This window comes from Phocoena sinus, chromosome 3, assembly GCF_008692025.1.
Source record: "Phocoena sinus isolate mPhoSin1 chromosome 3, mPhoSin1.pri, whole genome shotgun sequence".
In the NCBI taxonomy this organism is placed as follows: Eukaryota; Metazoa; Chordata; class Mammalia; order Artiodactyla; family Phocoenidae; genus Phocoena; species Phocoena sinus.
Genome location: NC_045765.1, coordinates 109,167,589 through 109,182,903, shown reverse-complemented (window position 1 = coordinate 109,182,903; position 15,315 = coordinate 109,167,589). Strand labels below are relative to the sequence as shown.

Genomic DNA, 15,315 nt, shown 5'->3' with positions numbered 1-15,315 from the left:
TCAATGTCTGTGGAATCTATTTCTGTTTTGTTATATAAATTTGCTTGTTTTATTTTTTAATTTTCACATATAAGTTATAGAGTAGAATATTTGTCTTTCTCTTTCTGACTTATTTCACAAGCATAATACTCTCTAGGTCCATCCACATTCTTGCAAATGGCAGAATTTTATTCTTTTTTATGGCTGAAGAATATTCCATTGTATAAATATACTAGATCTTCTTTATCGATTCATCTATTGATGGACATTTAGGTTACTTCCATTTCTTGGCTATTGTAAATAATTCTGCAATGAACATTGGGGTGTATGTATCTTTGTGAATTAGTGTTTTTGTTTTCTTTAGATATATACCCAGCAGGAGAATCGCTGGATCATATGGTAGTTCTATTTTTAGTTTTTTGAGAAACCTCCATGCTCTTTTCCATAGTGGCTGCACCAATTTACAGTCTCGCCAACAGTGTATTAGGGTTCCCTTTTTCCATATCCTCTCCAGCATTTGTTATTTGTAGACCTTTTGATGATAACGATTTTGACAGGTGTGAGGTGATATCCCTTTGTACTTTTGATTTGCGTTTCTCTGGTGATGAGGGACGTTGTTCATCTTTTCATGCACCTGTTGGCCATCTGTATATCTTCTTTGGAAAAATGTCTGTTCAGGTCTTCTGCCCACTTTGGAATCCGGTTGTTTTTTATTTTTTTTTGATATTGAGCTGTATGAGCTGTTCTTATATTTTGGATATTAGCTCCTTATTGTTCATATCATTTGCAAATATTTTCTCCCGTTCAGTAGGTTGTCTTCTAATTTTGTTGATGGTTTCCTTTGCTGTGCGAAAGCTTTTAGGTTTAATTAGGCAACATTTGTTTATTTTTGCTTTTATTTCTTTTGCCTTAGGAGACAGATCCAAAACAATATTGCTACAATTTATGTCAAAGAGTGTTCTGCCTATGTCCTCTTTTAGGGGTTTTACAGTTTCAGGCCTTTCATTTAAGTCTTTAATCCATTTTGAGTTTATTTTTGCGTATGGTGTGAGGAATGCTGTCATTTCATTGATTTACATATAACTGTTCAGTTTTCCCAGTACCACTTACTGAAGAAACTGTCTTTTGTCCACTGTACATTCTTGCCTTCTTTGTCATAGATTAATTGACCATACGTACATTAATTGACCGTGGGCTCTCTATTCTGTTCCATGGATCTATGTGTCTACTTTCTGTGCCAATATCATACTGTTTTGATTACTGTGCCTTTGTAGTATAGTCTGGTAAGTATTTTATTGAATGGATAATGAAAAGAAAGTCCTTAAAGTCATTAAAGTCCTAACTCAGACTCCTCCTTTGAGAAGTCCTCCTTCTTCTCCTTCCTCCCGCTATAGAAAGTTATCTCCTCTCAATTATGTCCTGTTTCTTACTACTCTGCCCCAAACACACACATAGAATACACTGGCAGCTCATAGTACTTTGAATATAACAGATGATTAAGAAATTATGAACAAATGAATCCATTTGAAAATCTTAGGGTTCTCAGTAGGCTTTGAAAATAAAGACAAACCTATATAAGGGAAGTTTACTTTTCTGAGAAAATCTTCTTGATTTTAAAAGAACCTTAGAAGCAGTTTTCTTTCATGTGATTCCTTGTTTTAGTGCCACAGACTTGGTTCTGAGAAATCATTTCTTCTCATTTAGTGGAATAATTGCTTGTTCAGGTGTGAAAACATTGTACTTAACAGTGGAAGAAATGGTGTGGCGACATCTTGCATTCTTGTCAAACCCCTAGTGGAATTAAGATAGATAGAAGTTGATCAGAGAAAGTCATGTGACTTAGTAAGGAAGCCAGGCTGGGTGACAGGAAGGGGCTATCATCCACCTCAGGCATAGCTAGTTTTAAGTATCATGTAAAAAGGTCTAGCTCATAACTCTAAACCCATCTGAATCAGAATTTATTTGCTTAGAAATATTTGGGGTCAACGTGATTTTCATGTGGCTCTTAAAGACCATACCTGTAGAATCTGAATTACATAATTGGTGATTTAGACAGTGTATTAGTTTACTATGGCCGCCGAAACAAAAGTACCACAAACTGGGTGGTTTAAATGGCATAAATTTGTCTCACAGTTCTGGAGGCTAGAAGTCCAAGATCAAAATGTCAGTGGGCCTGTGAGGGAGAATCTATTCAGTGTCTCTCTCCTAGCTTCTGGTGGTTTGCTGGCATTCTTTGGTGTTACTTGGCTTGGAGATGTGTTGTCTTTTATCTCTGCCTTTATGTTCACATAGTATTCTCCCTGTGTGCATTTCTCTTCATGTGGCATTCTTTTAATAAGAATATAGTCAAATTGGATTAGGGGCCTACCCTATTCTAGTATGACCTCATCTTAACTACTTACATCTACAATAACCCTATTTCCAAGTAAGGTCACATTCTGAGGTACGGAGGTCTTCAACATATATTTTTTGGGGGACACAGTTCAATCCATAACAGATAGGCTCAGTTATTTCATATCTTTCCTCCTCTTGGCATGGGCAGATCAAATGTACACATCTCTGGAATGGAAACGAGTGTTTTGATGATTATTTAAATGTATCACACATTTATTCAATATCTGTAGTGAAGTTGTAAAGAACACTGAATTTTGTAAATTGCAAACATTATGCAATTTTGCTCCTATAGTACAGTATTCTGAAAAATCTTTAATCTCCCTTACCTTTGAAAAACATTCTGGATTGTATCTGTCCAGGTGAAGGTATTTATGCAAAATGTTAGATTGATTTTAGGGATGAAAAGGAAACATATTTTTTTAAAAAAAGAAAAGGAAATGTTTTGGTAGAAAGGAGCAGACGTCCAAATCTAAGAGTTAAGGAAAGAAGAGTAGCCAAGGTGCGAAGAGGGAAGTGCTTAGGCTTGAGAGGTGAGGTCTGTTCCTCTGTAAATTAGTCTCTGTGTGGGGGGAAGTAGAAGATGAAAACTCAAGAGGATCATATGAGTGGAAAGAAAATGGCAGAAAGGGAAACCAGTGTCTAACTGGTTTTTCATCTGGTTTTTCAGCTGCATTTTTCATCTGTGTTATCTCTGTTCTTTCAACTACCCTCAGAGATGGTTACTGCTTCTATTTTATAGATGAGAAAAACTGACACTCAGGTTCATTAATCGAGATCATCCAGCAAAGCACATAGGGCCACTCCAAAAGCACAGTTTTGGAGTCAATGAGACACTTGAGCTTGAGTTCTGATTCCCTCATTCAGTTGTGTCACTTGGGTCAAGTTATGAACTTTTGTACACCTCAGTTTCTTTACCTATAAAATGGGAATTGCATTACCTACCCCACAGTGGTGTTGTGAGGACCAAATAAGATGGTACATATAAAGGATTACTGTGGTTCCTGGCATCAGTTGTGCAGTCAAGAAGATAGCTGTGAGCTTTGTGATACCCCAAAATTGTAAGCAACCTAGTTATTAGTAGGGGAATGGAAAAATAGTTACCTGGTCATACATTAGAATATTACATGGCAGTTAAAATGAATGACTCAAGTCTACATGTTTCAATGTGGATAAATCTCATAAAAACAATGTTATAAAAGAATACATAGAGCACAATAACCATTTATCTGAACTTTGTAACACATTTGTGTTGTTTAGGGATTCAGACATAAGTGGTAGAAATATAAAAATAGGAAGTAGAAAGGATATTTACTAACATCAGGAAAATGGTCACTTCTGGGAAGGGAGGAAAGGGAAAGAAATACAGCTGGGGTAGTGATTTGTGTGTGTTTGCGATGTTTTATTCTTAAAAAGTAAATAATATAGAGAATATAATACACACACACACACACACACACACACACACACAAACATATATGAAATTTTTAAATGGTACTGCTACCACCCCTTCACCACCATCTTAATCAGGTGAAAGTGAGATTCAAACCCAAGCCCATCTCTCTGGAAAGCCCATGTTAGACTTGAGAGCATCTGTTTTCTACCACATCTTGTTTTAGAAAGATGGGCAGACAGTCATAAGATGACCTGGCTGGGGGGGCTTCCAGTCGTGACAGGAAGGAGGCTGTGTGCCCACGATGTCAGTTGTCCAGTATCTGTCCTGGTCAGTTCTCCTGAATCTGGTACTTCCCTGTATTTTATCTTTTGCCTGTAGCTATAGTCAGAATCGTGAGGAGAAATTTCAAAGACCACTGGTAAGGAGGTAGAGCCTTTGTGTGAGTCCCTTCTCAGAATGACGCAACCATTAGCATTTGAGGACTGTCATTGTATGTGGTTGGGCTTGGATCACAGCCTTTCTCTTTTATTTAATACTTTAACTTGTCTGAGTCCTGGGAATTTAGGAAGCTCAGCTTTCTGTTCTGATTGACCAAGTGCACATTAACACTTAGTAGTATAAGATAGTTATTTTAAACTTATTTATTTATTTTTGGCTGTGTTGGGTCATCGTTGCTGCTTGCGGGCTTTCTCTAGTTGCGGTGAGCGGGGGCTACTCTTTGTTGTGGTGTACGAGCTTCTCACTGCGTTGGCTTCTTTTGCTGCGGAGCACGGACTCTGGGCTCACGGGCTTCAGTAGTTGTGGCACGCAGGCTCAGTAGTTGTGGCTCGCAGGTTCTAGAGCGCAGGCTCAGTAGTTGTGGCGTATGGGCTTAGTTGCTCCGTGGCATGTGGGATCTTCCCGGACCAGGGATCGAACCCATGTCCCTTGCATTGGCAGGCCGATTCTTAGCCACTATGCCACCAGGGAAGTCCCAGATAGTTATTATTAATTTTGTGTTGTTTAGTGTCAATGACAGTGTTCCTACTCTCAAGGAGTTTCTAATCTAATTTGGTCAAGGTGTAATCTAGTGAGGAGGAGGAGATGCAAGTGACGGAAACTTCTATACCTAAAATAAAATGCTTGTGACTCACTGTATAACTCAATAACATAATTAGAACAAATGAAGAATACTTTTATAATTCAAGTTAGATTTTTATAAAACTGCTTGAGAGAATTAAGCATGCTAAGTTTATTCTTGGTATTTAAATCACACCAATATTTAAGAAAATTGAAAATTGTTGGTTTTAGGAAATAGGTCCTTGACTAGATTTTTGTGTAATTTTCTAAAGTACATTTTAGTGATAGTTAATTTTCTTGAATAATTAAATGACTTTTATTTTGGTAAACCCATATGTTTAGAGTATTAATATTTGTATGTCTAATTTATAGCCCTGGCCTAAATGACAAAGTAATAGAATATTATATATTTGCTCCACTTAACATTTAGTTTATATTAGCAAAACTAAATGCCATTTTAACTCTCTGGAACTTCCTGAAATTAACTACACGAGGCGGTCCTGTTTATTCTTTGTGGTTTCCCATGTTCCATGAGCCTGCCAACAAATGTTCACCTGTGGTGACTTTGCTCTTACTTAGCCCAGTGAGACACACTACTTCTCATAAATGGGAAGGAAGAGTGGTGGGTGAAGCATAACTGGGAGCTGTGACTGATTGGTGTTGACCCCATGCCTCTTTTCCTTTGCTGTGTGGATGCGAGTGAGAGCAGAGAAGGGGACTGCTGCCACCAAGAAAAAAGTGACCCTAAATGCCTGTTACCCAAACGTCTGCCCTGTTATTGCATATGGATTAACCAGCATCTTTTGGGATGCAGTCTATTCAGGAACATTTAGCTGGTCTCTGCTTTGTACTATAGTTGCCAAGTTTCCAAGAATTCTTAACCATAGGCCCACCTTCACTCAGGTTTGTTATTTTAATTTGTTTTATCTCTGTGGTCTGGCAGTTTCTAAGTTATGAAATTTATTTAAAATTGTCCCATTGTGCATTATGGTTCCTAGCGAAAGCAAATACAGGTCCTCCCTGAAGGGATACAGTCTCATCTAGGCCTCCTAGGAATTTCAAAGAGCAAGTTCTGCTGTAAGCTCATAAACTGTAATTACAAAAGATGTGGAGAAACAAGTAATCATGAGTTGAGTCAGCAGAAATTATAAACAGTAGACTCAGAATCCCAAGACCTTCAGATAAGGGGATTAGAAAGATAAATATTGAACCACCAAGTTAAAAAAAACACAAAAGAGAATAAAAACATGAGCACAGAACAAGAATACCATCAAAAGACATCAGGTTGATTTTTTAAGAAGAACTACATACAACTTTTAGAAATGGTGGGTGGGTTAGACCAGAATAGATGCAATATCTGAAATCCAAGATGATATCTGAAGAAATTACCTAGAGTGTAGCACAGAGAGACAGTGTGGTCAGAGATAGAAGAGATTGAAAGACAAATCAAGTCTAACGTAATCCTCATCAAATTTCCGGTAGAAGAAAATGAGAACAGGAAAAGAGAGACAATATTCAAAGAGATAGAAGATGAGAGTTTCTCATATTTCATGAAAGATGTGACTCCTTAGGTTTAGAAAGCACAATTGAATCAAAGTGCAATTGAAAACAAACAAGAAATCCACGTTTTGCTAAATCATGATGAAACTACACATGACACTGAATCCGAGATAAAAATCCTGTAGAGAGCAAGAGAGCAAAGAAAGATCACCTGTAAAGTAATGGAAATTATATAACTGATTTGATTTCTAATTTCTCTACCTGTTCTGTAATTCATCTGCTTTCTTTTGACAGTGTCTTTTGAATTTATTATTTTTTATCATTCAGCCCCACACCCCACAAAGCTCGGTAGTTTTTATGTCTCTTCCTGTTGTCTGTTGTTTCTATTGATTCTTACTCATCTCGTTTCTTTTTATGCTTGAATGCTGGTTATATTATTTAGAAATTTTATTTTTAAAAATAAAGTGAGAGAGCAGCACTATTTACAATAGACAAGACATGGAAACAACCCAAGTGCCCATCATCAGACAATTGGCTTAAGAAGATGTGGTGTATATATATGCAATGGAATATTACTCAGCCGTTAAAAATGAGTGAAATAATGCCATTTGCAGCAATATGATTGGACCTAGAGAATATTATACTTAGTGAAAGTCAGAGAAAGGCAAATACTATATGGTATCACTTATATGTGGAATCTAAAGATAATACAAATAAATCTATATATAAAACAGAAACAGACTCACAGACACAGAAAACAAACTTACGGTTAATGAAGGGGAAGGGGAGGGAGGGAGGGAGGGACAAATTAGGAGTATGAGATTAACAGACACAGACTCCTATACATAAAAATAGATAAACTGTATAGCAAAGGGAATTATATTCAGTATCTTATAATAACTTATAATGGAATATAATCTGAAAAAAATGAAACACTTTGCTCTACATCTGAAACTAACACAATATGGTAAATCGACTATACTCTAATAAAAATAAATAAATAAATAACATGAGAGCTAAGATGAAGATGTCTTTTCCCAAAGAAGATTTTCATTTGTTCCTACCAGATTCTCAGTGATACTTCCAGTCTGGGACATCTTAATCCAGGTTCAATGTTTGACATGTTTCAGTTCATCCAAATGATGCTCACCTACTCTACAAGTTTACCCTTACTATGAGGCCAGCTTATTTTTACAGCAGATCCTTCTGGCATATCTTTTTAGTGCAAAAGTGGTTTTTACTGCTGGATTATTTCTTTGGGTTCTTGCTTTCTTTTAGATTTTAGTATAGTTTTTCCTTACCATTTTGTTAGTCCTTTGATGCTTTCATGAACGTGTTTTATGTTTTGTTTGGCTTTTTGAATTGTCCGCAGTGGGAGGGGTGGTCTGAAAATACCCATTTCCATTATCATCAAAAACACAAATCATATTCATGCTCTTTTCAAAGACTCAGATTTGTGGCCTGAACCAATAATGGAAGGTAGCTGTCAGAAAATTGTTCTGTTTAATATTCTGAAAAGGGTGAATTGTCTCTTGGTAAAATGATGCCTCATTTGAACATGAGTAATAAAAATCCTTAAAAACTTGGGTGATATACAATTTGCAACAAAGTAAATATTGAGAATAGCTCTTTAGAATGTAATTTCATAAATAAAATAAACTCATGATCTATAAGATTTTGAGCGTGATATTTGCACTCTCCATCTTCTATTTTTGCAATTGGTGCTTTATAAGCACTCAGTAACTGTTCATTGAATGAATGAGTGTATAGTGTATGTGAAAGGCAAAGCTAGGTGGATTCAAATAATGATGGTTAGGTCCTAGGAGAAGGCCTGTGATTCATGTTTCTACCAGAAAGTTGTTTAGGTAGTTGGTTTAGCCATATTGCATGAGTAATGTGTTAATGTCTGAATTTAATTTACTCATTTTGTATCATCTGTCTTTAGAGCTAACCTTTCAGTAAAAAATCAGAACAAACAGCAACAACAAAAAACCTCTCCCCAGTAGTTTATTTCTTTCCTCCCCAAATAACCTGATGTTAGAATTATAGAGGCATCTCCACAAATAGCAACCAGCAGGTACAGACTGATCACATGTCCTTACTATGGCAGTAGCTATAGGTGATACACTGTGTTTCTGAGTGACAGCCACATACAACAGATATTAACGTCATCACTCAGTTCATTTTCAAATGTGAAGGACTCCAGCAACACTCACATTTACTCGTTGGATCTTTGGTGGTAAAGAAGAATATTTGTCATCCCCAGGACCTCAGATTCATTGTTTTTTTGTCATATGGAATGAAATGAATGACTCAGGTGTCCTCTTTTCATTTGTTTAGAATGTATCATGTGATAAGATCAGTTGTAGAATACCATAGGGCATCTTGGAATAATATCTTTATCCTCATTTAATTGACAGTGCTATTTCCTGTTTTGTTGATCTCTCTCATTGACTGCACCAAAATAATTGTTTTCTGTTCTGGTGGTCTGACCTATTACTTTATTATGGTTATTTAGAAAGTCTTATACCTGCTAATTAAAGAACAGTTCTAAGATATACCATTTTATTTAAAAAACTTGATTAGAAGTCATTTTTTATTGATTTGCATTCTGCTTATAGGAGATAAAAGTGGAAGTATAGCTGCCCCAGTGATGAGAAATTCGTGGTGGTAGACAGTGCCTCACACCCTCTCCCCATCTCCCCCTCTCCCTGCCCGTGTTAGACATCTGTAGTTGGTTATGGCATTCTTTCTCAATGTACCTACTAACCAATCTTAGTACAGTACTTCAGGCCACTACTACCAGTCAGATGTAGCACTTGAGATGCCAGAACTAGCTTTCCTTGTGTAATCCTTTCCTGTTCACTTTGCACAAAACACCTTTTTGCATATCTATGCCTAAAGGCTTGTTTTCACATAGTTATTTCCAAGCTTATGTTTTGGGTGCTGTTTCTCCCTCCCCTGAGCTGTTCTCTGTGTTGCCTACCAAACAAATTTCATAACCAAATAAAGATCTCTGTAATAATAATGGTGGTAACAGCTAACAGGTATTGAGTAGTTACTATGTACCAGGCACTGTGCTAAGTGCTTAATGTGTATTATTTCACTGAATTCTTGTAACAACTCTATGAGTTAGGGACCATTATTATTTCCATTTTATAGATGGAGAAAATAGGGCAAGTCTAAATTACTGGTAAATGGAAGAGCCTGGATTTGAACTGAGGTCATTTACGTTTTCAGCCCAAATTCTTAACCTCTGAGCTGTTACCTCCCTAACAAGTAAAGGCTGGGTTAATGTGAAAGTGATTCATAGTGAACAGGCTTTTGTCTGGGCTGTCACAAGGCTAAAAAAAGCTACTACCTTTCTATTTTCCAAGAAAGTATTTTTTTAAAAGTCTTTTGGAAGACTTCATAAATGTGATTTAGGTTTTTATTAACCTCTTTTGCTTTTATCTTTCCATATTTCAGACAACCTGTATAATTTTTGAGGGAGTAGCTATCTGGCTGTCTTTTATACATTCACAGATGGCATTATTTTATCTGTCCTCATACCATCTGCAGCATCAACTTAGTCTATTTCAATTGGTGTCATCTTTCATTTGTGCAGGAGTGAGTTATTAAAATAAAACTTTATATTTGTATAGCATTTGGGGTAAACGTTGTGATAAAATAAATCAATGTTTTACCCTAACAATCTTATGCAAAGAAAATTTAATTTTTTATTTTTTCACCTCATCTTGATTTATTTTATATGTAGTCTTTGAAATTCAATTGAATCAAGTTCAACAGCTACTTATTGAGCACGTATCGTGATCTCAGAACTATGGGACTGAAGAAATGATCTCCATTCTCACCAAGCTTACTGTCTAGCGGTAAAGATAGTAGAGAAGTAAATACAGTTGTAAGTTCCACTATGGAAAGAAAACAGAGGGTTGTATGGAAAAGGATGGCAAAGGATGAAATACAGTCTAATGAGTCTAGAAAGCCCTTTCAGAGGAAGGGTGAGAAGGAGTTTGCCAAAGTGGAAGCTGGTAGGCAGTAGGAAAGGGGAAAGGAGTCTTCAAGGCAGAGTGAGGAGCAGATGATAAAGCCCTGATGTCAGAGAACTTGGAGTGACCGAGATGTTGGGAGAAGTTCAGTCCAGCTGGAACTTAGAGTGAAAGGAAGAGAGTGACAGGTGATCTGAGACGAGACTTGCGAGGTAAGCAGGGATCAGTTGTCCTATAGGTCAGTTAAGGATTCTGGATTTGAATCTAAGATTAATGGCAGGTCATTGATGAGCTTAAGGCAGAGGTATGGCATGAACAGGTTTGGGTTCTAGGAAGACCACTCGGGCTACAGTGTGGAGAATGAATTGGAAAAAGGGACAGAAGTGTGCATGGGGTGGAAAGTTAGGAGGCTTATTTGGTAGAACATTTCTTTTTGTGAGAAATGACTTTTACTTAGACTAGGGTAGTGGCAATAGACATGGAAAGAACTGAATAGATTTAAGAGGCCATCCCATTGAGAATGGAAGAATCAGCCTGTGTGTCTACAAAGCTCTGGCCTGTTCTACTTTGTCATGCTAAACCAAATGCCTGTTCTACACAGCGGAGGATGAGCCAGAGAAAAAAATGGAACAAAAATGAGACTTGGGGACTTCCCTGGTGGTCCAGTGGTTAAGACTCTGGGCTCCCAATGCAGTGGGCCCGGGTTTGATCCCTAGTCAGGGAACTAAAGATCCCGCATGCCACAACTAAGACCCAGTGCAGCCAAATAAATAAATATTTTTTTAAAAAATGAGACCTGAAGTTAGTATCTGTTTTGTGAATTCACAGGATAGTTAAAAGGATAACAAAGATAAAAGCACTCAATTAATTGTGAAATACTCAATTTAATAGTTATCTAGGCAGGATTCTGATATAGGTTTGCCCTTCACATCAGTGTATATGATACCAACAGAACTTTGATAGATGTGTATTCAACAGCTGATGGCCCCATTTCCCCCCAAATGTCAGTTCATTCTTTCATTTGCTTGCTTGTTTGTTCATTCATTGATCCAAAAAGCATTTACTAAAGACCCGTTTTCTACTAGATATGTTTACTTATTTCAGTCTTTTCACATATGGCCATCATATCCAGTGTAGGCCTTTGATGTGTATAGGTGCTGGATGGGCCTTATCTCATTTAGGACACATTTAGTCAGGTTTCCACGTTGAGTTGACAGAGTCTCACCATTACTCCCCAAGTGGCCCATCACTTTGGGTGTAGCCATTCATAAAATCCTACAGCCCTGGCCTCCCACGTCTCCTGATGTTTTTCCTCTGCACTTTCCTTTTTGTTTTTTTGGCTGTGCTGTACGACATACGGGATCTTAGTTCCCTGACTAGGGATCGAAACCCATGCCCCCTGCAGTGGAAGCGTGGAGTCTTAACCACTGGACCGCCAGGGAAGTCCCATCCTCTGCACTTTCTATTGCTGCTCCCAGTCTTTGCCCAGGCTCAGTGTGCCTAGTCCCATTTCAGTCAAACACTTGATCAATTCAACCACCACCACCAAGTATTCTCTCAAAAAAGTTGGTTATCTGAAAGAATTGCTTTTTGATTGAGATGGTCCGTCCTTTCAGTCAGAGTAGAAAATTCATTTGCCCACTCTAGACCCATTTTATTAGCCAGGTAATACAAGCAATGGTAGCAAGTAAATTTTCAATCTCAGTGGTTTAAATACAATACAAGTTTAATTTTTGCTAATGAAACGTTCATTTGGTAGCAGATGTGGGAGTGGAGGGTTTTCTGCTCTACTCACACACCCATGCTGATGGAGTCAGCAGGTGAGGGGCTCACAGAATTGCCCTGGACTCAACATCCAGTTGGCAAAGGGGAAAGAGTGAATGTGGAAGATCACAGGAGGTTTTATGGGCCAAGGCTAAAAGTGGTGTAATCATTCCTACCCACATTTCACTGGCTAGAACTTGGGTACACGGCCATACCTCACTGCAGGGGAGGCTGGGAAGTGTAGTCTGTGTGTTTGCTCTGTAGGAAGGAAAATTAAGGAGCCAGTCTCTGCTGGCTAGTTAATGACTAGCCATCTAGTTAATGACTTTCCTTGTGTGGTACCTGCTCTTCGATTTCGATGATAAGGGGCAGAGAAGGGCCAGAGGTATGGAGGAAGAGTCTCCTTTTTTCTTTTCTAAGTGGCTACTCTCACAGTGCTGGGCATTAGAGTGGGAAATGTCTGCAGTCTGAGTTCCTAACATATCTGATAATTGCCATTACTCTGTTCTCACAGGGAGATAAATGCTCGACTTGATGCTGTATCTGAAGTTCTCCATTCAGAATCCAGTGTGTTTGGCCAGATAGAAAATCATCTACGTAAATTGCCTGACATCGAAAGAGGACTCTGTAGCATTTATCACAAAAAAGTAAGTGTGATAGAAATCGAATCTTTTAAAACTGATAATGTTCTTCAGCTTGAGGACACCAGGTGCTAATGGGAAACATCTCAGAGCTTTATTTTTATTTTATTTTGTAAAATCTTGCAGATAACATGAGAGAATCCTTAGAAATTTTAATTGCACAAACTGAGATTATTCCAATTTTTGCATTGTAAATAGTCAAGTTTGCCCACTTTTGTTAACTATAGCAATACATAGAGGCCCTTCTGTTATAATACAGGATGTTCTCCTGTTTCAACCTCAAAGTATGTACCATCATCAAAATAGGAAATTTACTTAGACCATCTACTTCTAGAAAGAGATGCCTTATTTCTTTTGACCTCAGAACAACTTCTTATTTGACTTAACTGAAGGAGAAATCTGCTAGTAAAATATTTGTGGTGGTATTAATATGCAGACAAGTTTGGATATTGAGTGTAAGTAAAAAGCATTCCTTTGATTTTCATCACTTAAGCTTTACAGTTTAAGTCATAACAGTAACAAGTGAGGTTTGTTAGAGAAATAATTTGCTTTATCTTCAAAATGTGCCTAAAATTTTAAAAAATTATCAGTTATATTTATAGTTGTTAATAAACTTTTTATAGTGTCTTACCTACTGCAGAAGTCACTCACATACATTAGACTCTTTGTTCCTTGTAAAAAAAAACTTGGTGAGGTTGAGAAGGTTTAGCACCTTCTTACTGGTGGGAAATTATGTATATTGCTGTCTTTATATAATGCTACAACAGCTTGCATTACCTTGACTAAATGATGATGCTAAGAAGAAGGTTAGTAACTTGTTACTAAGTGACAGAATTCATATTTAAATGAGGGTCCTTGATGGGGTTTTAGTGGCTTACATTTTTGGACATTACCATTTTTGATGTAGTAGCAGTTTTGAATACCATTGTATTTTTTTCCCTGGTTGTCCCTACATAAGCAAATTTTATTTTTTGCCCAAATGTAAACCCTTGCCAATTTAATACTTTTATTGTAGAACTTTTTTTATGTGCCCAAACTTTAGTTGTGACCAATTTTTCATGAGTCTTTACTTTTTTTAGGCCTTTTCCCCCACAAAGTTTTACTAGAATAATAACTACTGCTTCCAAGAATACTTGCAGTGCCCAAGAGGACTTACGTAACTGTTCCATATGCTTCGGCTACATTTGAAAAGAAAGAACAAGTTGAAATTGGGAAATACTAATCCCTAGGGAAGAAATGTGTGCATTGGTTAAGGGGTTTGCGGCATCTGTTGTACCATTGCTTGGTGCACTGTGTTGTTTTTTTGCTGCCAATACTTAGAGGCTGCCCTGGTAGTTGAAAGTCTTATGGTTGACTCTTTTGAGGTTACAGAATGGATGTCAAACCATTTGTTATTTTGTTTTCGACCTTGACCCAGTGGCTGACAATCAGTGCTTATAACCGTTCATCAAGCAACAGATCTCCAAACACATTACCTTCACTACTTGAAAGGATTCACTGACAGATGTTAGAGGTTTTTGTTTTTCTCAAAAGAAAATAGGAGCAAAGCTGAAAAAATTATCAATTGCTAATCAGAAGAGCTGAATCAAACTATCCATGGCATCAAAATGGATGCTGTGATTTCTATTATGCCTTCCTGCCTCTCTTTAAACTGTACTTTAATATTTGCATTTCATAAAGTTTGTGAACTTATAAAAGTTTTAAAACTCTGTAAATGTCAGAATCTAGTTCTTTTTTAAATTGAGGTATAATTGATAAACAACATTATTTTAGTTTCAGGTATCAATATATAACATAAGGATTCAATGTATATATACATATATATATATATATATATATATATATATATATATATATATATAGCAGAATGATCACAACAGTAAGTCTGGTTAACATCCTTTACCATTGCATACTTGCAAAGTTTTTTTTGTTTTCTCTTGATGAGAACTTTTAAGATCTACTCTTTTAGCAACTTACAAATACTTTTCGACCATCTCCACTCATTTTGCCCACACAACCACCCCCTGCAACCACTAATGTGTGCTCTATATCTATGAATTTGGGTTTTCTGTTTTTGTTTTTGTTTTTAGATTCCACATATGATGGAATATGATCCTTTTAAAGGTAACCAACAGGCAGAGTAGGAATGACTTTTTAGAGTTTCAAACTATACTAAAAGAACTTGTGACTCACTCAGAAGCTGTTCCTTGTTGCTGTTTCAGTGTTTACACAAGAATGTGCCTAAAGATTTGAAAAGCGAAGATTAGAAATGATTTGGTAACAGACCAACTTTAGGAAGTCTGAATGCTTTAAAGCAAATTTTTATAGATTAGTTGGCTGGCTCTTGGAACATACCATCAAACACATGTCTGTTCTTTATCATTAGATTACTCTAAATAAGCTTCTGCTGTATGCACCAAATGGTGAGTGATATCCTGGGTACAGATTGTGCCAGTTATGTGAAATTCAGAAAATGGTAAGGAACACGGTTTGGATGTTGTGGAAGTGGTAGGCCTAGGCCATCTGGCTGTGTGGAAAGTGTCGTGGAATAGGCACAAATAGGTATTTTTATGTTGATAATAATAGAGGATACCAA

At 37.0% G+C, this 15,315-nt stretch overlaps 1 protein-coding gene across 6 annotated transcripts in view; it reads left to right on the top strand.

Annotated features, from left to right (window-relative positions):
• MSH3 (mutS homolog 3) overlaps positions 1-15,315 on the top strand; it is a 193,083-nt gene that overhangs the window by 84,147 nt on the left and 93,621 nt on the right. For all 6 annotated transcript variants that reach the window (XM_032628629.1, XM_032628625.1, XM_032628626.1 and 3 more), the window contains one exon: positions 12,593-12,725. In XM_032628629.1, coding sequence (XP_032484520.1) covers positions 12,593-12,725 — 133 coding nt within the window. The remainder of the gene's footprint in view (positions 1-12,592; positions 12,726-15,315) is intronic.